This window comes from Alternaria triticimaculans, assembly GCF_023758025.1.
Source record: "Alternaria triticimaculans strain BMP 0046 chromosome Unknown scaffold_18, whole genome shotgun sequence".
Lineage (NCBI taxonomy): Eukaryota > Fungi > Ascomycota > Dothideomycetes > Pleosporales > Pleosporaceae > Alternaria > Alternaria triticimaculans.
This window is the reverse complement of record NW_026055975.1, coordinates 263,963-288,504: the sequence shown is the minus strand read 5'-3', so window position 1 is coordinate 288,504 and position 24,542 is coordinate 263,963. Positions and strand designations below refer to the sequence as shown.

General features: G+C 53.8%; 6 protein-coding genes across 6 annotated transcripts; 5 read left to right on the top strand and 1 right to left on the bottom strand.

Moving 5' to 3' along the window:
- Positions 1 to 1,375: 1,375 nt before the first annotated feature.
- On the top strand, positions 1,376 to 7,933 carry J4E78_009063 (uncharacterized protein; the record flags this gene model as incomplete). The annotated part of the gene is made up of 5 exons (XM_049369658.1): positions 1,376 to 5,259; positions 5,319 to 5,486; positions 6,623 to 6,801; positions 7,057 to 7,847; positions 7,904 to 7,933. The coding sequence occupies 5 exons, from the start codon at positions 1,376 to 1,378 to the stop codon at positions 7,931 to 7,933; spliced, it is 5,052 nt and encodes a 1,683-aa protein (XP_049218619.1).
- A 1,915-nt stretch (positions 7,934 to 9,848) lies between these two features.
- J4E78_009062 (uncharacterized protein) lies at positions 9,849 to 10,659 on the top strand (the record flags this gene model as incomplete). Its single annotated transcript, XM_049369657.1, has 3 exons — positions 9,849 to 9,880; positions 9,942 to 10,104; positions 10,255 to 10,659. 3 exons carry the CDS (start codon positions 9,849 to 9,851, stop codon positions 10,657 to 10,659), a joined length of 600 nt encoding a protein of 199 aa, XP_049218618.1.
- A 3,030-nt stretch (positions 10,660 to 13,689) lies between these two features.
- Positions 13,690 to 16,695, top strand: J4E78_009061 (uncharacterized protein; the record flags this gene model as incomplete). The annotated part of the gene is made up of 7 exons (XM_049369656.1): positions 13,690 to 13,888; positions 13,995 to 14,132; positions 14,185 to 14,406; positions 14,467 to 15,146; positions 16,174 to 16,372; positions 16,516 to 16,611; positions 16,661 to 16,695. 7 exons carry the CDS (start codon positions 13,690 to 13,692, stop codon positions 16,693 to 16,695), a joined length of 1,569 nt encoding a protein of 522 aa, XP_049218617.1.
- Positions 16,696 to 17,718: 1,023 nt separating this feature from the next.
- Positions 17,719 to 18,378, bottom strand: J4E78_009060 (uncharacterized protein; the record flags this gene model as incomplete). The annotated part of the gene is made up of 3 exons (XM_049369655.1): positions 17,719 to 17,838; positions 17,877 to 18,166; positions 18,342 to 18,378. The coding sequence occupies 3 exons, from the start codon at positions 18,376 to 18,378 to the stop codon at positions 17,719 to 17,721; spliced, it is 447 nt and encodes a 148-aa protein (XP_049218616.1).
- A 1,954-nt stretch (positions 18,379 to 20,332) lies between these two features.
- J4E78_009059 (uncharacterized protein) lies at positions 20,333 to 22,112 on the top strand (the record flags this gene model as incomplete). The annotated part of the gene is made up of 4 exons (XM_049369654.1): positions 20,333 to 20,586; positions 20,638 to 21,212; positions 21,272 to 21,718; positions 21,775 to 22,112. 4 exons carry the CDS (start codon positions 20,333 to 20,335, stop codon positions 22,110 to 22,112), a joined length of 1,614 nt encoding a protein of 537 aa, XP_049218615.1.
- Positions 22,113 to 22,965: 853 nt separating this feature from the next.
- On the top strand, positions 22,966 to 24,426 carry J4E78_009058 (uncharacterized protein; the record flags this gene model as incomplete). Its single annotated transcript, XM_049369653.1, has 2 exons — positions 22,966 to 23,191; positions 23,291 to 24,426. 2 exons carry the CDS (start codon positions 22,966 to 22,968, stop codon positions 24,424 to 24,426), a joined length of 1,362 nt encoding a protein of 453 aa, XP_049218614.1.
- Between the last annotated feature and the right edge of the window lie 116 nt (positions 24,427 to 24,542).

The window sequence follows — 24,542 nt, the reverse complement described above, 5'->3', positions numbered from 1 at the left end:
ATGGTGGGCGGGGCGGGGAGGATGTCCGTGGGACGCTTGGAAAATTTCATTAGTGGAACACCAACCATCTGCATGCTCGGTAAAACACCACCGTAACCTGCTGGCTATTGGCCATGGCTGTATTGATCACTTTACCTTGAACACATCTGCAAGATATTTACTTTTCGGACTTACGGTTTGTTGCGACAGTGAGATAACTTAACGGAAACTACTTACCAAGTAGTCTTCAAACCGCGGTCACTGTACGCGGGTACTATAATCAAGAAATTACACTGCCTTTGGGCGGATATGCAACGATTTACAGGCCACGAGTACATGGTGCTATTTTGGGCGCATCGGCTGCGCCTTGAGTACAAGTTTACGAGCCACAGCCTCACTCTACCAACGATCCGTATAGTCCTAACCGTCAAAACTAATGTCAACTCCTCAGAAGAAGCATATTAATGCATTTACAAAATGGGCATTCTCGACTGTGTGACAGATGCACAGTTTGATGAGCTCGGCATTTTGATATATGAGCAAAATTCTAGATTCGTTCAGTCGTTTAGATCTAATCATCTTCGATGAGTTCAACATGCCGCAGCACGAACCGGGCTGAGAGAAATTGTAGTGTGCCCGCCTTACAAGCCGTATCGGTACTTGGCGCAGTCCGACCAGCCGGATGGTATTTTGGTTCTAGCAGGAGGTTAACAGTGTTGCGCATCGGATGTCAGACATATTGATGGATGAACTTGTACATTCTAGAACAAGTCCCTGGGAAAAGGAATCAAGAACGTTGTTGAGGGTATCAGCAAGCAGACTTGGCGCAACGTCAGGGTCTCCACCGAATCTCTCCCCACAACGTGGCGCCGCGTAATGTCGCTGCAAGTAGGGTAGTTTGCAGCATTCGCGCATGCGTGCAGCGTGGTGCAATTTGAGACATACGGCCAAGGGAATTCGATATCATTCGTCGATATATCGAGACCCCAGGGGCGCGGTTGCAGCAGGTTGTCCAGGATCGGGGTAGGCACTGCCTCAGCACTTGGGTCCGTGCCTCCATCTTTCGACGACAGGCAAGCAGCGAAACCTTGCAAACAAATCCGCGACCATTGCCAGCGCCGGTGAAAGGTTGACGTTCGCTTTTCCACGATAGACACGCGATCACGACACATTGCGCGCAACCCGTACAGACTCAACTCCGAAACGCCGGCCAAGCTGTGTGACCTACTATTACCAGGGCGGCTTACGAGGAAGCTCCGCAAGACCTCCGTACTCCGTATACCTCCGCGACGCGCCCACACACTGCAGCGCAGACGACACACTGGCGACCCGTACATGAAGTGGTAGAGAAGCCGCGCTCTTCGGAGACAGACGCCCATCACAACATTCGGCCGCTATGGCCAGCCGGCCGCCGGGGGGACCGTCTCACAGCGAGAACCTGATCGACTTCGACGACCACCAACCCACATACTACTCGGGCGCACCACCACCCGCAAACGACCATGACCTCCTCCACCGGTACGACATAGACAGCTCCGACGCGGCGCCCCAGGGCCGGCCCTCGGTGTCCTACGATGACTTTGTTGGGGGTGGGAGGGCGACGGCAGGCCTGCCGGGCGGGCCTGGCGCACCAACGGGTACCTCGCCCTATCTGGGGGGAGCAAACAATAACAGGGCCTACTCGCAAACGTCGGACCTGAACAACTACCAACGGTACTCGGACGCCGATATACCACACGACGACGATGCCTCAACACAGGGCTACTATGCTGCAGGAGGGGCGTATGATCAGGCTTCACCAGGTATACAGCGCGGGGCATCCAAGAAGGCACACAACAGGAATAGTATCCTGAGTCTCGGAGGTGGTCTGACGGGGAGAGTCAAGAACATGTTCGGGCAGGGGAACGAGTACTCTGAGATGGACCTTCCATTGACTGAGAACGCAGCACACCAACGGCAGCCCAGCGCGACCGCGAGCGCACGCGACGATGGCCAGTCGGCAAAAACGAAGAAGGGTCTGGGCACGTTCAAGTTCGGCTTCGGTCGGGGTGCGCCAGACCCATCCACACTGGGGCCCCGAATCATCCACCTGAACAACCCGCCTGCGAACGCCGCGAACAAATACGTCGACAACCACATCTCCACCTCCAAATACAACGTCGTCACCTTCCTCCCGAAATTCCTCTACGAGCAGTTCTCCAAATACGCCAACCTCTTCTTCTTGTTCACTGCCATCCTACAACAGATCCCCGGTATCTCACCCACGTCGCGATTCACTACAATTGTCCCGCTCGGCATAGTCCTATTGGTCTCGGCGGTGAAGGAATACATTGAGGACTACCGGCGAAAACAGTCCGATTCGGACCTGAACAACTCGAAGGCGCAAGTTCTCAAAGGCTCTTCGTTCGTGGATACAAAATGGGTCAACGTGGCAGTAGGCGACATTGTGCGCGTCGAATCTGAGTCACCTTTCCCAACTGATCTGGTCCTACTCGCTTCTTCCGAGCCCGAGGGTCTGTGCTACATCGAAACTGCCAACTTGGACGGAGAGACGAATCTCAAGATCAAGCAAGCTATCCCTGAGACGGCTGACTATGTCAGTCCTGCTGAGCTAGCGCGACTGGGAGGCCGCATCCGATCAGAACAGCCGAACAGTAGTCTATACACGTATGAAGCAACCTTGACTATCGCAGCAGGTGGCGGAGAGAAGGAACTACCACTTCAACCTGATCAGCTGTTGTTACGTGGAGCTACATTACGAAACACCCCTTGGATACACGGCGTTGTTGTCTTCACTGGACACGAAACCAAGCTGATGAGGAATGCGACCGCTACACCTATCAAGACTACTGCAGTGGAGAGGATGGTCAACAAGCAGATCCTCATGCTTGTCGTCATTCTTATAATCCTAAGTATCATCAGCTCAATAGGCGATGTCATCATCCAATCCACGCAAAGAGACAGCCTCGAGTACCTTAGGCTTGAGACTTTCAACGGCGCCAAGCAGTTTTTCCGAGACCTTCTGACATATTGGGTGTTATACTCCAACCTGGTACCCATCTCACTTTTCGTGACAATCGAGATCGTCAAGTACTATACTGGCAGTCTGATCGATTCCGACCTGGACATTTACTACGAACCAACGGATACACCTGCGAAATGCCGAACTTCGTCTCTAGTCGAGGAACTGGGTCAGATTGAATACATCTTTTCAGATAAGACGGGTACTCTGACCTGCAATGTGATGGAGTTCAAGCAGTCCACAATTGCTGGTATTCAGTATGCCGACGAGGTGCCTGAGGACAGACGTGCTACGATTGAGGACGGCGTTGAGGTTGGTATTCACGACTTCAAGCAGCTCGAGCAAAATCGCAAAACGCACCACAACAAGTATATCATTGACCAGTTCCTCACTCTACTTTCAACTTGCCACACAGTCATTCCCGAGCGAAAGGGTGAAAAGGCCGCTATCAAGTACCAAGCTGCGTCTCCTGATGAGGGTGCTTTGGTTGAAGGTGCGGTGACTCTTGGTTACAAATTCATCGCACGAAAGCCGCGCGCCGTCATTATCGAAGTCGACGGTCGCGAGCTGGAATACGAGCTCTTGGCCGTTTGCGAATTCAACTCCACCAGGAAGAGGATGTCGACTATCTTCCGCACTCCCGAAGGCAAGATCGTGTGTTATACCAAAGGTGCTGACACCGTCATACTGGAGAGACTTAGCAAGGACAACCCCCATGTGGAAACGACGTTGACGCATCTTGAGGAATACGCTTCTGAGGGACTGCGCACGCTATGTCTTGCTATGCGAGAAATACCAGAGAACGAGTTCCAGGAATGGTGGACGATCTTCAACACTGCGCAAACCACAGTCAGCGGAAACCGTGCCGAAGAGCTAGACAAGGCCGCTGAGCTTATTGAGCGTGACATGACTCTACTTGGCGCGACTGCTATCGAAGACAAGCTGCAGGAAGGCGTGCCAGACACTATCGCTACTCTGCAATCAGCCGGTATCAAGGTCTGGGTTCTCACTGGAGATCGTCAAGAAACCGCTATCAATATTGGCATGAGCTGCAAGCTGATTAGTGAAGACATGAGTCTGCTCATCATCAACGAGGAAAACAAGGAAGATACACGAGACAACATCCGCAAAAAGTACCAAGCAGTCACTAGCCAGAGCCAAGGCGGTGCAGAAATGGACGTTCTCGCTCTGGTCATCGACGGCAAGTCGCTCACTTACGCTCTTGAACGCGACCTTGAGAAGGAGTTCTTGGATCTCGCTGTCAGGTGCAAGGCTGTCATCTGTTGCCGTGTTTCCCCTCTCCAGAAGGCCCTTGTTGTCAAGCTTGTCAAACGCCATCTCAAGGCTATCCTCTTAGCCATCGGAGACGGTGCGAACGATGTCTCCATGATCCAAGCTGCTCACGTTGGTGTTGGTATCAGCGGTATGGAGGGATTACAGGCAGCTCGTAGCGCGGATATCGCGATTGGCCAGTTCCGCTACCTGCGTAAGCTTCTCCTTGTCCACGGCGCGTGGAGCTACCAGCGTGTTAGCAAGGTCATCTTGTACTCCTTCTACAAGAACATTGCCATGTTCATGACGCAATTTTGGTACGCTTTCCAGAACGGTTTCTCCGGCCAGATTATCTACGAATCGTGGACATTGACGATGTACAACGTGTTCTTCACGGCCGCACCGCCTTTCGTCCTGGGTATTTTCGATCAATTCGTAAGCGCAAGGCTTTTGGACAGGTATCCGCAACTCTACCGACTGAGTCAGTCTGGCGTGTTCTTTAGAATGCACTCTTTCTGGTCATGGGTCGGAAACGGTTTCTACCACTCGCTAATCCTCTACTTCGGCGCTCAAGCATTCATTCTGTGGGACTGGCCGCAATGGGATGGCCGAAACGCAGGTCATTGGGTCTGGGGAACTGCCTCCTACACAGCCAACCTTGCGACCGTTCTTCTCAAAGCCTCTCTCATTACCAACATCTGGACGAAGTACACAGTAATAGCCATCCCAGGCTCCATGCTGCTATGGTTCATCTTGATGCCCATCTACGCCGTTGTAGCTCCCAAGGTCAACATCTCCACCGAGTACGTTGGTGTCATCGAGCGCTTATTCCCCGACCCGCGGTTCTGGGCAATGGTCTTGGTGTTGCCGCCACTCTGTCTTATCCGAGACTTCGCGTGGAAGTACGCCAAGAGGATGTACTTCCCGCAGAGCTACCATCACGTCCAGGAAATCCAGAAGTACAACATCCAAGATTATCGGCCACGGTATGATTACTCCATGTTTATCTACACTTGCTAGCAACATCTGACTGACTCTCTATTAGCATGGAGCAATTCCAAAAAGCAATCCGAAAAGTCCGACAAGTGCAGCGCATGCGCAAACAACGTGGTTATGCGTTCTCTCAAACAGACGAATCGCAAGCTAGGGTGTTGCAAGCCTATGACACCACACAGCAACGAGGTCGGTTCGGAGAAATGGCGAGTTCTCGGAAGTAAGCCAGGGTCTGGGGATGATCGCGGGAATGAACTTCACTCATCGGTGTTGGCTTGGCGCATGGGAATGGGCGGAATGATATTCGTGTACGACTGCGCTCCTAGTGGGCATGATGTCTTTGATATCGGTACTGCATAGTGTTATTGATGTTAGCGTCAATCAACGAAGCTTTTGCTCGTAGTTTCTAATGACTTATTCTCTATTCACCTTTCCTTTTGTCGCTGATGTGCTCTAATGCCGCTTCACTCCCGGCTATTGCAACAATCACGCCGTCATGTCGCATGTCCGAAGAGCCTCAAACGTTTCATCGCCCCACCACGGCATGCGAACAGCACAAAAAGAAATCCCACGCCGGCTCATCGCTTATCCAATGCCATGGACGAACGGTAAATCACGACCATGGCGCGTACTAATTATCCGGTGCCTCGAGCTGTCGAGACTAGTAGCTACTTTACCCGTCGACCGCGTGGTGGCAGGCCAAATTGTGGGTAGGGAGGGGCACATGGTACCCCACTATCGTCACTGTAGTGATCGTGATTGCAGCTGCGCTCTTTTGCCAGCGTTACGGCGCTCGCATGCAGTTTCAGGACGCAGAAGTTTCTGATTGAGCATTGTTGAGACGAGCCGCTATTTACCCATGTATTGAGAATTGCCGGACAGGAGGAAGGAAGGAAGTGACATTGCAGTAGTATTTTGCAGGCGACGCCAAACACCAAGGCCGACCAACACGCTCAGCGTCCGCCACAAGCATGCGGCGCAACAAGGATAAATAGGCAGGCGGAACCATAACCCATCAGGGTAAAGGCGCAGACACGGCCATGGCAGCCCAGTCGTCCGGTTGAAGACGCAGGGTCATATGGTGATGCTAGCCTCTGACACGGCGTATATAGACGGCAGGCTGTTGTACCTGGCGCCAAAATCTGTTATTCCGTCTGCAAAATACACGTATATACTACCCCCCAGGGACATGATTGCTGGGCGCTTCAATTGCCGTGCTAGCAGTATTAATACGCTGCGTGCCGCCTGTTCTTCTGCCGTTGCTACTACTTGCAGACCTCTTGCTTCTTCCTCTTTTACTCATTCGACAAGACCTTGCTTTGGACGTTCACCTCCTACGTTACTACAAAAGAATAGCTTTGCGCATCGCAACTTCTTCGCTACCATGGCTGTCAACACTCCCTACGTTACGCTCAACGATGGCAACAAGATGCCCCAGGTTGGCTTTGGACTGTGGAAGGTCGACAATGCTACCTGCGCCGACACTGTTTACAACGCCATCAAGGCTGGATACAGGTTGTTCGACGGTGCCTGCGGTACGTTCATCCCCTCTCCTCGTCCCCAGAGCCGCAGTTGGCGGAGGTCTGGGGAAGCGGTCACAATTACTACGAAACGCTCCATCGGCCCGTAAACCGTAAAGAGCAGAGATCTATCGGCAATCGCAGACGGGGTTTTCCCTCCGATTTACCGGTGGCTTCTGCATCCTCTGCAAGGTTACATTGCGTCGGAATGCTAGCGCCCTTCCTCGGAACAGCGCCGCGCATGATCACAGCTGACAGTCCCATCTACAGACTACGGCAACGAAGTCGAGTGCGGCCAGGGTGTAGCCCGCGCCATCAAGGACGGGCTCGTAAAGCGCGAAGACCTCTTCATCGTCAGCAAGCTGTGGCAAACATTCCACGAGCGCAAGCAAGTGGAGCCCATCTGCAAGAAGCAACTGGCCGACTGGGGCGTCGACTACTTCGACCTGTACATCATCCACTTCCCCGTCGCGCTCAAGTACGTCGACCCCAAGGTGCGCTACCCACCGGGCTGGTTCGTCGACGGCGAGAGCAAGATCGAGCACAGCAATGCCAGCCTACAAAGCACATGGGAAGCCTTTGAGGAGCTCAAGAACAAGGGCCTGGCCAAGAGCATCGGTGTGAGCAACTACTCGGGCGCCCTCCTCCTCGACATGTTCACCTACTGCAAGATCAAGCCCGCCACCCTCCAGATCGAGCACCACCCCTACTACGTCCAGCCCTACCTCATCGAGCTCGCCAAGCAGCACGACATCAAGGTCACCGCATACTCTTCCTTCGGCCCCCAGAGCTTCATCGAGTGCGACATGAAGATCGCGGCTGACACACCCCTCCTCTTTGACCACCCCGTCATCAAGAAGATCGCTGATGCGCATGGCAAGACACCCGCGCAGGTCCTCCTCCGCTGGTCGACACAACGTGGTCTTAGCGTTATCCCCAAGTCCAACTCGGCGAACCGTCTGCAGCAGAACTTGGATGTTACCAGCTTTGATCTCAAGGACAGCGAGATTGCGGAGATTTCGGGCCTGGACAAGAACTTGAAGTTCAACGCTCCTACCAACGTAAGTTTAGATGCGTATCTTTGCGGTATAGGATGAGTGCTAATGATGTATTGCAGTACGGTATCCCTTGCTACGTCTTCGCATAGATGGATGGTGTATGGAGGAGTGGTGGACGATTGAGGATGACGATATGAATAAATAGATAAACGGCACGGCGCGTTGCACTGCGCTGATAGCCAGATAGCAAGGCCAGATGGCGAAAATGAATATACTCTCAAAACACTCATCCACAGTCCAAATCACACTGTCGATTATCGTGAATGAGTGACGATGAACGAAAACCGTTTCGCGACCCTTGACCCAAGCTCCGAACGAGTGGTCTCAGTCCCTTTCAACACGCACGTCAACGCACCGTCACACACCCCTCCTCGCCGGCTTTCAGGCAAAAACCAAAGCACACCTAACCACGCCGGACTATCCGATAACACACCAATACCACACGCCAGTTTGTTGTCATAGCTGTCACACTCGCTCTAGCCCCTACTGCATCATCGCGCCAAGCACAGCATGCACCTAACGCGTCCGCTCCACGGTACAAGCCACGTCTAGAACCCGTTCTGTTGTACCAGCCCTGCAGGCGCGTGGAATCGTGATGGCTTTGCTGTACTGGTTGTGCATGGGATGGGGCGTCCTTAGTTTTCATATTCAAGATCTTCTGTCTGAGCGACCGGGGTGAGAGAGGGGATGGGAGTGATTGGTCACGGAATAAGGAAGCGTCGGCATCCGGGTCTTTCTGTCGAGAACGAGACTCGGGAGATGTGTGATGGGCATGCGAGAATGCGCATCAACAATCCCATCATGAAAACTCCATCAGCCATGAATATGCACTACGCCTTCCAACTGCGGGGCATCGCATACCTAGGCAAAAGACACCTGCCGACAGCCGTACAAGCGCGGCATATCCAAGAAAGAACATAGATAACGTTTGGACTTGTACGGCTTGCAAGGGCACGGAATGACGCGCTTGCGATTCTAGGTCTTCGAGGTTCTTGTTTCCGCTAAGCTCCGGAAGGTGCTCCACTGGAACAACCGCTTGCCGCATGATCCGCATTGGCATTGGCACATACACCACACATGGCAAGCGCTGGGGGACTAGGGCTAGACCTGTTTGTGTGATGCGTGTTGTTGATGGCGCATTTGGACTTCAGAGGTGAAATCTGCGCGTGAACGTGAAGTAGAAGGTTGCGTGAAAGCAACTCAGCGTGCGCATCAGTTTCACGAAGTAATTAAAACGCGCGTGCGCATTGATAGCGACCCAAAAGACCCATGGATGTTCAACCCGTGACATCACCAACGCACGCGCATCGTCCGAGTCGTCCGCCGCACATCGCAGGGCAGCACCTCATCCTGCATCCTGCATCCGCGGATCCCGGAGCTAGTCCGAAAAAAAAAGCTCCTACCCCATGTACTAGGTCACGACAAAGTTAAATCTTTTGCATCGGAACACCGAAACGCAGGACCGATTAACAATCCAGAGGGCTCTTTCTATCGGCCAACTCAGGCAAAACTGACATCAAGCTTCCGAGGGTCGTTGGCTATTTACTTTACTTGAACTACTGCACGCGACCACCACGTTTTCTCCTCTTGACTTTGACTACACTTCCGGCAACCGGCTTGCGATCATTGCGATTACGATTGTACTACTTACTAGCTACCTGCTAGCTAGTTACCCGCGCGAAAGACTACGATATACATACAAGGAAGCTGCGTGCCGGATCCTTCGCTTTTGCTTCTGCTCCTTCCTGATCCTGAAATCCGACGCGCCGGTAACTGATCTGCTGTTTGATACCCACCCCCGGAGTCTGTCTGACGTATTTGATTTGAATCTGCTTTTTATACGGAGGTTTAACGCGCATCACGCCGGATCGAAACGAAACGAAACGCAACGCAGCGCATTGTTACTTGGAGTCCTGATCAAGGCGCATTCGCATACACATCCACATCCACACCGTCATACCTGAATCCCATCCTCATTTCCCTGACCTGGACCGAACGGGAAACATGGCACTATCGGTCGAACAAAAGCAGATGAGGTATGTTCGCGAAACGCGCGAAGCTTGCGCCATGCAGCAAATACTGACTTCGCTGCCACAGATTCCTAGCCGTCGTGCTCCCCTCCCTAACACTCTGCACACACACGCTCCTCGCCCTCTCCTTCCTGCTCCCGGGCTCAGATCCCAACCGCGCCGTTTTCTCCATCACATACAATGCCATCGCCGGCAGCGCAAGCATATTAGGCCTCGTAGGCGCAATACGGGTAAGCAAGCAAGCCACCTTCTTCATCCCCGCGATTTGTGCGACTGGCGGGCCTTGGATGGGTCCGGGTCGCTCGGAGGAAGCATCATCCAAGACATGTGCAAGACAATTAGTAAGACAAGGCGAAAATGTGCTAACGCCCTGTTTCCAGTTGTTACCGCGCCTAGTGTCAGCTTACACCATCGTCCACGCCATCACACTCTCCTTCGTCACCATCGCGCTCGTAAACCTGATTCTGCCCTTCGACTTCCGGTTACTCAATCCGGTTATTCCGAGCTATGCCGTTGATGGGTCGTTGTTGTGTCGCGATATCGATGCGGGATTTGGGTGGGACGACGAGTGGTTGGAAAAGTGCTCGATGACTTTTATTGTCGTCAAGTTTGCGATTGCCGGATTGGGATTGAGTCTGATGGGCGCGCAGTGGTGGGCGCTGTGCAGTGTGAGAAGTTGGGGGCAGGAGTTGGGTGGTCAGGATAGGAGTGGCGAGGATGACGTGGAAAAGGCTGGCCTTGGACAGAGGGATTACGTGCGATATGACGAAAAGACGGAGTTCTAAATGACTTATGAATTAAAGAGTATGAACAAAACTGGCGCAAATCGCGAGACCAGCTCGCGTGTGAAGTGTAGCTTTCAAGACTGCTTGGATCGCGATTGAAGCTCAACGCCGAGCAGATCCCTCCACCTTCTTGGGTGATTCATCCAGCACGGGAAAGTTGATGACTGACACAGTGCCGATCGTATCCTCGTGAGTTTCCCGAACCCAAAGTTGACCAGCTTCCTGCTCCCCTGGTCTGGGAGTCTCTCTCCAGAAAACGAACTTTGGAGTCTCTTTACGCGGTGTGAAGTATCGGATGTACGTCGTTACTTCCCCAGTCAGACAGGTTTGGCAATCGTAATTGCACTGGTTAGAATCCCAAGGAGTCCCTCCACAGTGTAGGCATATCTTGATCCTTTGACTGACCCATTCGTTTCTTGGCGGAAGTAATGTATTAGGCCCGGTTTCGATAGGCATCGCAAACCTCGCAACATGGCAGAAGCAGACGTTAGGCGGTAATTCGATAACGTCGTGCGGTACGTTGACTCTCGCCATGGGCAGACAGGCTGGACTGAGCGATGACTTGAAACTACCGATCGGGCATGTAACTTTGCATAAGATACAGTATCGATGGGTAGGTTTCGAAGACGGTGCAGCTAGATGACGTTGAATGGCGCGTTGTACACATTGTGGGCGTGGAATTTGCCATCGTCGCTGATTAAGCCATATTATGCTGTTGAGTCGTCGTTGTGTGAGCCCGAGGGCGACTATCGCATCATGCGGAAGAATGTCTGCGATATCGAGGATAAGCTCAGTCGGGAGGTTGATGAGCTGTGCTGGTTTCGCGGGCATGTCTTCTTGTACGCTCGGCAGAGGTGGCTGTTGATACTTCGTGGGTCTTCGTAATCTGAGGATTGGAAACAGTCGTAGGAGGAGGTCGATGCAGTACGCTCGCGCACAAGGCGAGGCCCATCTGCTTAGCCATATCGGTGGAGTCATTCACACTGTATAGCCACCGTTGTGACATTTCACGTTCGACTGTAAAGACGAACAGCGCCCGTCCATCGAAGGGTGAATTCGCTACTAATAAGGGATCCATGAATTCGCCTCCTTTCCAAGGGCGGTGTCTCATATTCATGCGTGAGGTGGGCGTTGCGCTTCATCATGTGTGACGGGCTTATCGGGCGTATATGTTGCAAGGGAGCATGAGTGGTCATGTCGGAGGTGTGGCTGATGGCTTGAGTGATGCCTAGACTCATGATCGGTGGCAGGCGCGTGATGTCAAGAAATGAAAGGGGAAAGAGCGTTGGATGTTGATGACTCGAAATGTGTGATGACGATGCGATGGAATAGACAGGGTGACTGAGCGGATAGGCGAAAGGAGAATACATTCCTCAGGATGACGTGTGCAAGGCTTACTTTTGGAGGCTATAGCGCAACGGCGGAGTGTAGGCGAAGTTGGCGAACTACAGAAGCTGGGGTATGCGGGAGCGCAGGCCTAGCCGAATGGGTCAAACCCTTGTCTGTGTTGGTCGGTTCACGCACGTGCCATTTTGTTATTGCGCATACAGTGAGGTGTTTTCGAGCGTCGGCTGGCTTTGTATAAAGATTTGTGTATCTGGAGACTCGGCAGCGCATTCCGACCCCCCACATGGTGGACGGATACTGACGTCGCATATCAGCGTGCGAAGCTCGGCGTGCATGGCGTTGCTATCTTGACTTTGTTAAACCTCATCTGGAAACAAGGCCGGCACCGACGTTGGCCATCTTGGTCTTCTCTGAGCCAAACGGACTCAGGCGACAACCACACCGATGGTAGGAGTATCATCTCTGGTGGATGTGCATGTGCTATGATGGAGAAGCAAGCCACAAGTCGATATTTTGACGAATGTCTGTCTTTGGTGGGTGCTTATTGGAGGCAGCCCACATTGCTCGTCCGATTGCCCCGCATCACAGCCCAAGCGCTTCCACATGGTGCGTGATGGTGGAGGGCAGTGATCATGCTGGCAGCACGGCGTGGCATGCGTCGGCCTGGCAGCCATGGATTGCTGCACTCGCGGGCGCACTGGCGGGGCACTGCGAACGCGAGGTTCGCAGATGACGGCCACGACGCAGCTGTCGATGTCTATGGGAAGACGCAGACCCTGAGTCGGTGTATGTCAGGGCCGTGACAAAGCCAGAGCGGTAGGGTCCACGTGTAAAGGAGACGCGCGGGGCTTTGTTGCGAATAGCCGACGACAGATAGGGTGGTGAGAGCCCGAACGACGGTTGCAGGTTCGCTAAACGCGCCCGCTGCTCGCACTGCATATCCCGCAGTCCTCGACGACGACATGCAGCTGCCCCTCTCGGACGTCATCCGCCAGCTCTTCCACTTCGCCGACCGCTGAAGAGCCGTAGAGTTGGGCTTCCAGGACAACGGCAGTCACCAACGCGAGGCTGCGGCGTCTGTCATACGAAGTACGCGGTTGGACCAGGACGGGATGGAAGGCATGTCGAACTAATTGCATGCAGCTGGTGAGGCCCGTGTCGTCGAAGCGGAGATGAATTAAGTGGATAGGTCGTTGCTCGGCCTGCTTAGCGCGAGGAATCCAGCATCCCCTTTCGCCATGTCCTCACATTCCCGCGATATCTCCCGAAGTCCCTCCCTGACCCCTACCCGCTCTCAGTTGTGCTTTTCCTGGTGCCTCACTTGCTGCCTGCCCGGTGAACAGCTGTCGCTCCTTTTTCGCGGTGAAGGTGAGTTCACGGTTCACTTTCTTCGGTACGCGGCACGACCCTGTCTGTCCAAAACATCTCCGCTCTCCACCAAAATTTTCCGCTGCCCGCCTCGACCTCATTTCCCGCCCCCATATCGTCAACACGGGCTGCCGCCGACCGCCGAACCTCTTGTTGCCGAACCTCAGTCGCCAATTGCTGCGTGCCATTGCTGGACCAGAACAACCGTACTGACCAGTGTACCCAGAATATCTAGACTAGTCCCGCCCACGAGCCCTTTGGCGTTGCGCAACTACCCCGACTCCCACGAAGCCACCGGACTGCCTCTTGCCCGCCATGTCCTACTACAACGACGCGTCGTGGAACACACCCGCTCCCGGCCGCCAGCAGTCATGGGAGCAGCCCCAACCGCCCTCGCGCTCAGGTACCGGCCACATGGGATTCAACGGCGCAGGTGCAGCGATTCACATGGATGTAGGCACAAGCTCCACGGTCAACAGCGAGGTCGCCAATGCCTTTGCCTCGCAGTTTGAGGGTACGTAGTTCCGGCGGTGGGGTCTGTCAGAGCCAATGCGACCCGACATGGCAGTGACAGGCCCCGTCGCAACCATAGGCGAGGCAGTGCTGACCAGTAACCACAGAGGTCGACCGCGCCATTGAGAACCTTAGCAAGAGCGGAAAGCCCCTCGGCCCCGGCTTCCCTCCCACCCCCATGGGCGCCAACCGCCGCGAGTCCATGCCCATGATGGGAGGCGCTCCCCGCCCATACCCCGACTTCGGTACACACTTCTGCCCACGCATGCCCCTCCACACCACTGACATGTGACACAGAGCAGCAGCGCATGGGCGGCCCCCAGCGCCACCACTCGGTCAGCGAGTACGACGGCTCCCGCTCCCACTCGGCGACCAACGTCCAGGGCTTCTACCAGAACCAGCGCGGCTATGCGCCCCGACCCAACGACGCGGACCAGATGGCACAGGCGAAGCGACGGATGGCGGCTCAGCGTGAGCGTGAGCTGCGCAACTATCATCAGGAGCAGCAATACCACAGAAGTAAGGACTCGGAATCTGGGCAACAATAGGCAGGACAGTTGGTTGACTAGGGTAATACAGACGTTTCAGGCTCAGGCTCCAAGTCGGACCGCTCCATGAGCCCCAATGCCATGAATGAAGATGAGCGCCGCGAACTCATCGCCCGCCAGCACCGTGCTTTGTATGGCGAGACCTCCACCCTGTACAACAGCAACCCCACCTCGAGCCAGGATGTCCGCGTTCAGACTTCTGCTGCCGGCCGTGGCCCCTCTCCGCTCGCCTTTGACCCCTTCGGCATGCAGGCCCAGTCCGGCGAGGGTTCTGTTCAGATGCCTCCCCGCGACAAGGACGTTACTGGCGGTGCTCAGGATGCTCGTGCCAACAGCACCTCTTCGCCGTCCGGTACTCAGAACCCCGCGTTCAACCTCTTCGATGCGCAGCAGGCGAACCGCACTTCCAACTCGTCGCCCGGAGGCTCTCCCCCCGTGCCCGGTCAGAAGGCCAACGGCTCTGGCGTCGCCCCCATCGGCACTCGTCCTCAGAACCAGAACCTGCAGCAGCCAGGTGGTGCCACCCTGGGCAAGCGCGCAAACTCACCGCTGCCGTCGCCTCTCGGCTACAACTCGTACAACGCGAGCGAGCAGAACAACATGACGACATCTGCTTCTATGAACCCTTCTTCTACTGTCACTGACAAGGGCGTTGGTATTTGGAACAACGGACCCTGGAGCAACACCCCCACCCAGGGAGTCCAGGCGTCTGTTTGGGGTTAGAAAACGGAGTTTTGATTAGGGAGATAGGATGCACCTCCGGAGTTACTGCATTTCAGGTGTCTCGGGCATACTGTGTCGGTCTTTCAGATACAACCATGGGTGGAGCCGGTCAATTGGTGGTCGGCGAATATTTCCTGTGGGTTTGGCGGCGCACTTGCAGCATGCTCGCCTACGTTCCACATCTCTGGGTCTGCTGAAGATAATATACCTCTTACGGGCGGTTACATGGGTGTTTGCTAGGCAAGGTTAAGGGTCGGCATCGGTTTACGGGGCTTGCGGGAGTTTGCTTAAGGATGACTTGCTATTACCGGTTGCTAGCTTTCGGATCTGGTCGAGGGCATCTACATCATCGAAAGTGGGCTAGGTCCTACGCTGATGATATTGGGACGCTATCTGGCCTGGTATATCAAATGGTCTAATGGGAAAAGTGGCTTGGGACAAACCATCCTTTTGATGAAAATGCTTTGCGCGATGTCTCCAGTGAATTTCTTCATACCACCGCTTTGTTCATGCACCTGCCTGTTCGGGATAACCGCTGCCGTGGTGAAGGAGCTAACACGTGACCCTTGCTAGCGGCATCCTAAGCGAGGCAGTCGAGGTCAGGGTTAGCGCGGCGCGGCAACCCCAGCTCCAGAATCGTGGCCTTTGAGAGCCGCCGAGCGACTATCACCAGCTGCTTCCACAACATCTTCCATCACAACCACTCCGTCCATCTCGCCCCGGTCACCGTCAAAAACACACATCATGGTCAGTAACAACTTCCTTGGCGCTTGAGGAGGCCATTGGATGCACGAGGACACCTGGCTGTCGTTCCGGAGCATGCGACAGGAGAGCAAGAGCATGAGGACATGTCACAGAGACTATTGGACTGGTGTCGCGTGCTGTCACTTCTCGACCTGTCTGCTATCCGTCCAGACGTCATGGTTTCTCGATCCATCCAAGAAGCCCCGCGACAATGCCCTCACGCACAAGCCAAACCTCAGAACACGAAGATCATTGCTAACATCGCGGATAGTCTGCTGCACGCGCTACCTCCCCCGCCACGGGCTCTACCGGCTCAACAACTGCGCGTCCTGCGTCACCAAAGCCCCCAGGTGGCCCCGCGACTGTTATGCGCAGGAAAGCTGCGGCTGACCGCGCCGAGAAGACCGCAAACCTGCGACCAAGCAGCACAAGGGCGGCCGGCGCTGGTGGCAGCTCAAGCACTATGCTGAGTAAGTGCACTCCGAGCTGGAAAGAGAGAGAGAAGAGGAGGATGTGGCTTGATATGAGCGGGTCAGGCACAATAGCAGCGGATTTGGCATGCGGCGGTTGGCAGAGATACAGTTGTGGGACATTGGCTAACATCCATTACCAGGGCTATACACTGATGAGTCCCCCGGTCTCAAGGTCGACCCGGTCGTGGTCATGACCCTGTCCGTTGTCTTCATCTTCAGCGTTGTCGCTCTCCACGGTATGTACATTGGAACCTCCTAGTTCAGTATCAATCTAACAGCTCCCAGTCATCGCCAAGGTCATGCGTCGATTCTCCGCATAAACACATCTTCCCAGATGCACCCTTTACAATATTCGACCGATTCCCCCTACGTTGAGGTGGCCCTCTACTACGGCGACCCCAACATTTCTCACAATCTCTGTTTGCGATTACCCGTGTTTATTTCCTTATCTATTCCCGATCGTTGGGCACAAGCATAGAAAGCATGGGACGAACCGTAAAAGCATTGTATCAGGATATCATCTTGACCGTTGACTTGGCAGGACGATGGAAAGCTCGTATGGCCAGGGACTGCTAGTTTTGCTTGCTGTATTATAAGTCCCCATTGGAATCAGGAGTTTTGACAATGCGTTCTTACTGAAGTCTGTTGAATCAATTCACCGTGATGGAACCGGCAATAGCTGGAGTCTGGGGCTCTAATAGGAGGACCATCAATGCAGCTGAGATGTGCGCTTGTGTCCTTCTTTCTCACCATCACAGCACATGCAAGCAATCTTCAACACTTCAAGAATTTCGGACATGTTGCGAATACGATTCTTCAATCCACAGGGCTTTCTATGTCATAACTTCGTGTCTGTATACTTCCGCCTCGCTGGTCTAAATTCTCCATTGAACAAACGCAAACTGCAAAGGGGTATTCTAAACTCATTTCGAAGCAAATCATCCACCCAAACAATGCAGCACAGGGCCTACACAAGACGGCTCGCGCGATCAACCTCGATCTTGAACTCTTTCTTTTTCCCAATAACCAGCCTAGTCCCAGACTTGGAACCACTCCCCCCAGACTCCGCAGCCTTATCTATCTCCTCCCTCGTAATGCTCAAACTCCTCTCGCCAACCCATACCTCCGCTTCATGCCCACGGTACATATGCGTAGGACGAAAGTGCTCGTCCGCAGTCATAAAGCCATGAGTATGCCCTGGCGGTGACGCTCTCGTCGGACTGCTAGACTGCATCAATTCGAGAGCATGGGAGCCGTCTTGGTCTCCCAGGGACTGCTTGCTCGCCCGCCGACTGGGCAACGTATCCATGAGATAGGATTCCGAGATGTTATCCGCCGACCGCCTATGATGGCCATGATGGTGATGGTGCCCTATCATTTGTCTTCTCGATGGCGGCAACATCCCACTCGAATGCGTCGTCAACGCACTTTCCATCCTCGACCTCCCCCCACTTCCACTCCCACTATGCCCTTCTCCATACTGCTTATACGTACTACTCACATACTCCTTATCAAACGGCTTCAAAAACGGTCCCATACCCGTTATCGTACTCGACATGATCGCATAGCCCATCTGCCATTGCGTAGCGATTACGTAGTCGAAAGTGAAGTTTGACCCGCTAAGTCGTAGGTCTAGGTAGTAGAGACGGATTCCGGCGATTGCGATGACGGGGAGGCGGGCGCTGAAGGCCAAGATTACGAGGAGTTTGGCGAGAAGGCGCATTTGGAGGGAGTATATTAGGTGGACTGCGGCGAGGAACATTAGGAGTTCGGTTAGGATGTCGAAGGTGCCTATGCTGAGCCATTTTGGCCACTGCGGTGGTGCGTTAGTATGTGGATGTATTTCATCGAGGAAGAGAATGCGCCTAGTCGCCTAGGTTAGTCGGCTTACCCTGTTCGTACAGTTGCCCGCGTCTATATATGTTTGCGCTGGATTGCATGGTATAGCAATCAGGATGACGGATACCAGTGCCCATAGACAGGACAGTGCTACGAGTGACCATGACGCGATGCGATGAGATCCGCCTGGCGATAGCCGTAGGTACAGAGAAAGTACCGATAGCTTTGAGGCGAGTATAACGAAGATATAAATGATCTGCGACGCGAAACCTTCCTGTTGGTTGTTAGACGCGGTTTCCCCAGATGTTCGGCGGTTCACTCGGTCGCGGCTGCCCTGCGGGCCTGCGCGAACGCCAGAAGGAAGCAAGGAGCCGACACCCACGCGCGGATCCAGAGGGTCGCTGAATCGCCAAAACCTAAACACTACGTACATTACCAAGTTGCTGGAGTTGCGACAACGGTACTCCCACTTGTGAGGCCCCTAGGCCTAGGTTGACGAGATGGAATATGATTCCCGATTGTACCGTGTCGAGCAATGTCGCTATTGCGAGCCACCAATCTGCACACACGCCATCAGCACAATGTCTCAACTCGAGTACAGACCGACTCTAAGACACTTACCATCAGATCGCCACTCCCTCGATTGTAGGCGCAACCATACCCTGATCAGAAAACAAGACCAGACAAAGGCCAAGACAGCTGCACCAGTCACGACAATGAGCCCGCGCTTGTCATCCGCAGATATAACATACGGCGGAGGAATCACCTCTCCAGCCATCGAGCATCAAGGGAAAAATTGAAGAACGAAAGGTACAACAGAGTGGCGGCCATAAGATGACAGGCAGACAGATTCCACGGCAGTTGTCAGAGGGCGACCCTTTGGGTTCTGTACCGCTGCTCCTGCGTCTGACATGTACCTATACCGCCTGTGGTTTGCACATGGCCAGCCCAATGAGAGCTCGCGCGGACGTTATACCGCCCATGTCACTCCCTTCACGTCGTCCTCCCTCACGCTCATCGCTTATTGATCAGGACCGAATGCGACCCATGTACACGGGTTCACGGGAGATCTTGTTGAAGATGGCTTCTGATGCTAAGCGAGCCCTGACCAAGTACTCCTAACGCATAAGGGTCTCTTCGTCCTTGTATGTGCTACAGTGGCTGACGCCAACAAGGCTCGGCGCCCGGCGGAATGACAGCCGCATGCTGCCATACGTTGAAATGACATTCAGGTAGCTAGCGCGAAGAAAGCGGTTTACTGAACGGTGGGACAAGAAATTCTTGTGAAAGTTTACCGTTCCCTCGGGTTTGATGAGCTCGGCTACCAGCATGACTGATTTGAGATTTCCTAGGTAATATCCGTCCGAAGCAGCAATACGGGTACAGAATTACAGAACTCTACAAATCGTACCATGAATTACGAATCATACCATGATCAACATTCGCTAATCTGATGCTCACCCTGGCTCCCTTCAACCTCGTAAGGCTGGAGAAGGTCCAGAACGAATTCTTCCGCTTCCCCTAGAGAGACATTTCCACCTCTCACGAACGTGTCATCTCGGCGGATTATCTTTTCCTACACAAGCCTGCGGCAGATGCAACTACATGTAATCAATGTACGACTCCTGCAGCGATAGCCTACGGCCCAGCCGCAGCAAACCCCCATATAAGGAAGCGGGCCGCGTGGTGTCGCGCTAGCGGCAGGGATAGTGGCATTTGGGCGGACAGGACGTCAAACCATTCATGGCAAGTCGGAGGGCCACGCACTGTGTACCGCGACGATCTTGTTGGTTGACATGTGCACCGGAGTGTATCTGCACCATTGGACCCTGGCTCCGCTCAAGAAGAAGAGATGCCGGGTATGTGAAGGGGGTTTGGGTCTAGTGCACCCCACTTCTTCGTGGAAGCGGCAGACAAGGCATTTCGCAGCGGCTGGACGAGCCCATCTCGCCAGCATGCATGTGCACGCCATTTCGTGTGTCCGTGTGGGCAATCCCTTCTTCTTACTTACCATCGCACCGTTCTCGCTTGTTTGTTTGCGTTTGCTGTTCCTGTTTCTTGGGTCTCATTTTTATTGAGGCGCTGCGTTCCTGCATATCTTAAGGCGCGCATCTGGTTATGGCTGCTTACGAGGCTCAGCCGCTTGGCAGTATGGATAAGCAGGCGACGTTGGAGTCGCGCGCGAATGCATCGCGGTCGTTGGATGGGGATGAGAGTCAGGAGTATCACCAGTCTCTGAGGGGTTTCACGAGGGCTGATCGCGCGGATATGGAGCGCATGGGCAAGGTGCAAGAGCTGAAAAGGAATTATCGACCGTTGTCTGCGTTGGCGTTCACCGTTATCCTGCAGGGAACTTGGGAAGTGCTTTTGACGTACGTTACCTTGGTACGATGAATGTGGACTAGGAACTGACAATATCGTAGTGCAACATACCAAGGCCTTCTCGATGGAGGTCCAGCAGGTCTTATCTGGAGTTTCGTCTGGACATGGTTCGGCTTCAGCACTGTCATGCTGTCGCTAGCAGAGATGGCATCGATGGCACCGACCGCTGGTGGCCAGTACCACTGGGTTTCCGAATTCTCGCCTCCCAGCGTCCAGAAGCCATTCAGCTACTTCATCGGATGGATGTCAACACTATCATGGCAAGCCGGTACAGCTTCCGGACCTTTCCTCGTCGGCACTCTAATCCAAGCTTCCGTCATCGTCATGTACCCAGAATACGATCCCCCCAGCTGGCACGGGACACTCATGGTCATTGCCGTGACCTTCTTGGTCTGGGTCCTGAATCTCTGGGGCTCAAAGGCTATGCCTATCTTCCAGAACGTCATGTTGGTCGTTCACGTATTCGGTTTCTTGGCCATCATCATCGTCTTCTGGGTCCTGTCGCCACGGGCTACTGCTGAAGTGACTTTCACCCAGTTCAAGAATGGCGGAAACTGGAGTTCAACTGGCTTGGCTCTCATGGTGGGTCAGGTGTCAGCCATCTACGCCTGTATCTGTAAGTCTATATCTATTTCAAGCTTCATCGTTGGAACACAGGCTAAGATCCGATCACAGGCTCCGACTCCGCAGCCCACATGGCCGAGGAAATCAAAGATGCCGGCAAAACCGTCCCCCGCGCGATGATTGGCGCGTACCTCATGAACGGCTCTCTCGGAATAGTCTTCCTAATCAGCTACATGTTCATGATTACCGATGTCGACGCCGCACTCGCTGAGGACTACCCGCACATGTGGGTATTTGCCCAAGCCGTCAACTCCGGTGGTGTCGTAGCCCTCAACGCCATTCCCACGGTGCTCATCTTCGCCGGCACATTGACCTTCAACTTGTCGACTTCGCGCCAGACCTGGGCTTTCGCTAGAGACAAGGGTCTCCCATTTAGCAACTGGATCGGCCACGTCGACCCAAAGTTGGAAATTCCAGCGAATGCTGTGACGGTGACTTGTCTTATCACCGTTGCGCTGAGTTTGATTAACATCGGCTCGGATACTGCTTTCAACGCTAGTATGTTTCTTCCTTTCCATCCGCACATTTCTACAATGTCAGCTAACGCACTCCAGTCATCTCCCTCAACGTTGTAGCCCTCATGATAACATACATGTTCTCCATCGGCGCCGTCCTCTACCGCCGCATCCGCCACCCTGAACTCCTCCCCAACTGCCGCTGGTCCCTCGGCAAATGGGGCGTACCCATCAACATCGGCGGTGTTCTCTACTCCTCCCACGCCTTCTTCTGGTGCTTCTGGCCTGAGTCTACGCCTGTACCTTTGGCGTACTTCAACTGGGCTGTTGTTATGTTCGTTGGTGTCGCTGTTCTGAGTGGTATTGACTATGCTATCCGCGGACGCAAGCAGTACAAGGGTCCTGTTGTGCTTGTGGATGGGTTCAAGGGCGAATGACAGATACGTGATTTAGAGGTTAGGGGTGAGGATGAAGAAGGAGAGGGCGATGAGCTACTTGGGTTTGATGTTAATAGATCTGACGATGAAGACGAAGATTGAATATAGACTTTTTCTCCACTTAACCTGATCTAATTGGCACGTGCCGCGAACAATCGTGCCCGCGGGCATCCGTAATACGACCTCATGCAGCAAAGCTATCGCAATCAAACCGTATACTGAAATGACATTCAATGACCACCTAGGCAACCTGGGCCAAAAGTAAGCCCTGGTCTGAGTCGAACGCGTACTCTATTCCTCGTTGATACGGACTCATTGTAACATTGCGAATCGTGACTGCCACCAGCGGCCTTGGTCTCCGCACATGTGTCCACCAGCGGAGGCCTGATGTGGAGATATAGTCGAGAAGCGGTCAAATACGCGACTTTCCGGTAGCTGCAACCGAAACTAGGCTGTCATTGAACACCGTTGAGTAGTCAGGCCCTTGGTTGCTCACCTTGGCAAGACACGAAGGATGGGCAGATGCAGTTGGAGTGGGGCATCAGATAAAATTTGCACCGGATAATGCTCGGATCTGATAAGATGCTCAGCCATCCACCAATCGCAAACCGACCACCACATCCGCGACGATGGTGGATCGCTCCTGTACTTGCGAATAGCTTATTTGCTGGCGCGACGATAGTTAGCTGATTTCCGATGTCGGTGTGGTGTATGTGTGGTGCGCTGCCGGCATATAGAAGTGGGCGTTCTGCCACCTGCACTTGTAATCTAATCAGATCATCTTCCTCTCATCCCGCCCTGCCAACACTCCTACACCCCCACGACCCCTCCTTTATCAGATCAAATATTCACAATGAGGCTCCAAGGCGTTACAGACACACTGGGCAATCTCAGCCTATCAAATCCCAACCGCGTACTCGTTGTCGGCTGCGCGTATGGAGGCATCTCTACTGTCGTCAACCTCCTGGAACTCTCACAAGGGAAGGCCCGACAGAGTGTCTACCCAGGTCCTGACTTCAAGGGTGCACGGAGTAACAGAGGGGTTGAAATTACTGTCATCGATGAGCGCGATGGTTATTGTGCGTCACTCTACCCCACTAGCCGAGGCTCAGCATCTTCATTGCCCCACCTTGTCACCCTGCGTTAGAGGAAATTTAGCTAATGCTTGTGTCTTGCAGTCCACTCGGTTGGCGCACCGCTCGCCCATGTTACACCAAAGTACACAACCCACATGTGGAAGAGGTATAGCCATCTAAATGAGCTGAAGCACCCAAATCTACACTTCAAGCACGGGAGTGTGAAGAACATCAACCCTGAAGCCAAGGTTGCAGAGTGGTGCGATCGCAATGGCAAGACGCAACACCAATCATACGACTACCTAGTCATGGCCACCGGCCTGAAGAGACCGTTCCCTGCTGTGCCAAAGTCTGGAAGCTTCGAAGAGTACCAGAGAGATTCAAAGGCTTTCATCGAGAAGATCACTGGTGGCGACCCATCGAAGTGTGAAGGGAGAAAAGTTGTAGTCATCGGCGCTGGTGCTGTCGGTGTCGAATTCGCTGCTGAGATCAAGAGCTACTACCCTGAGATCGACGTCACACTCGTGCACTCACGGAGTGAAGTATTGTCGTCAGAGCCACTACCAGCAGACGTTAAGGAGCGTGCAAAGATCCTGCTCGAAGAAGAAGGCGTCAAGCTGGTCTTGGGTAGCCGCGCATCTATCACGGAACAACCGAATGGTCAATTCACAGTCACACTCGCAAACAACGACACAATCACAGCCGACTTCGTCATTGACTCGACGAAGAAGGGCACACCGACCACGGGTGTCCTGCCTACTGAGTGCCTGAACGAGGACAAGGAGATCATGGTCCACCAATCTCTGATGTTCAAGGACAATATCCCAAACGCATCATCCCACTTCGGCGTCGGTGATGTCATCGCCTGGACCGGTATCAAGCGCGCCGGCAGCGCAACAGTCATGGGCCAAGCCGCTGCACAAAACATCTACTCCGCCATCCTAAACTCAGAACTTGCTCCTTCAATCGAGCAGTACACCCAAACAGAGCTGCCAGCATGGGATGCAGTCATTGGTCTAGCAGTTGGCAAGCAATGTCTGACATACGACCCGAAGAACGGCATCAAGTATGGTGTTGAGGTCATGAAGAACTACTTTGGCGATGACCTCGGTTGGTCGGCGAGCTTGAAGTACATGGGTCTGACTGATGTTGTAGAGAGGGCGGATAGCCCGGTGGAGGAAGTGGAGAAGACGAAGATGACTGAGGTTGGCATCAAGCCTGTCAGCGCGCAGGCGTGAATTTAGATGGACAAGAATCTGAAGGCGTTATGGGTGTAGGAGCATGGCAGGAAACATGTATTTTTCATACAATCAGATTAGCATTTTACATACCGTCCTCTCATTACACTTAGCGC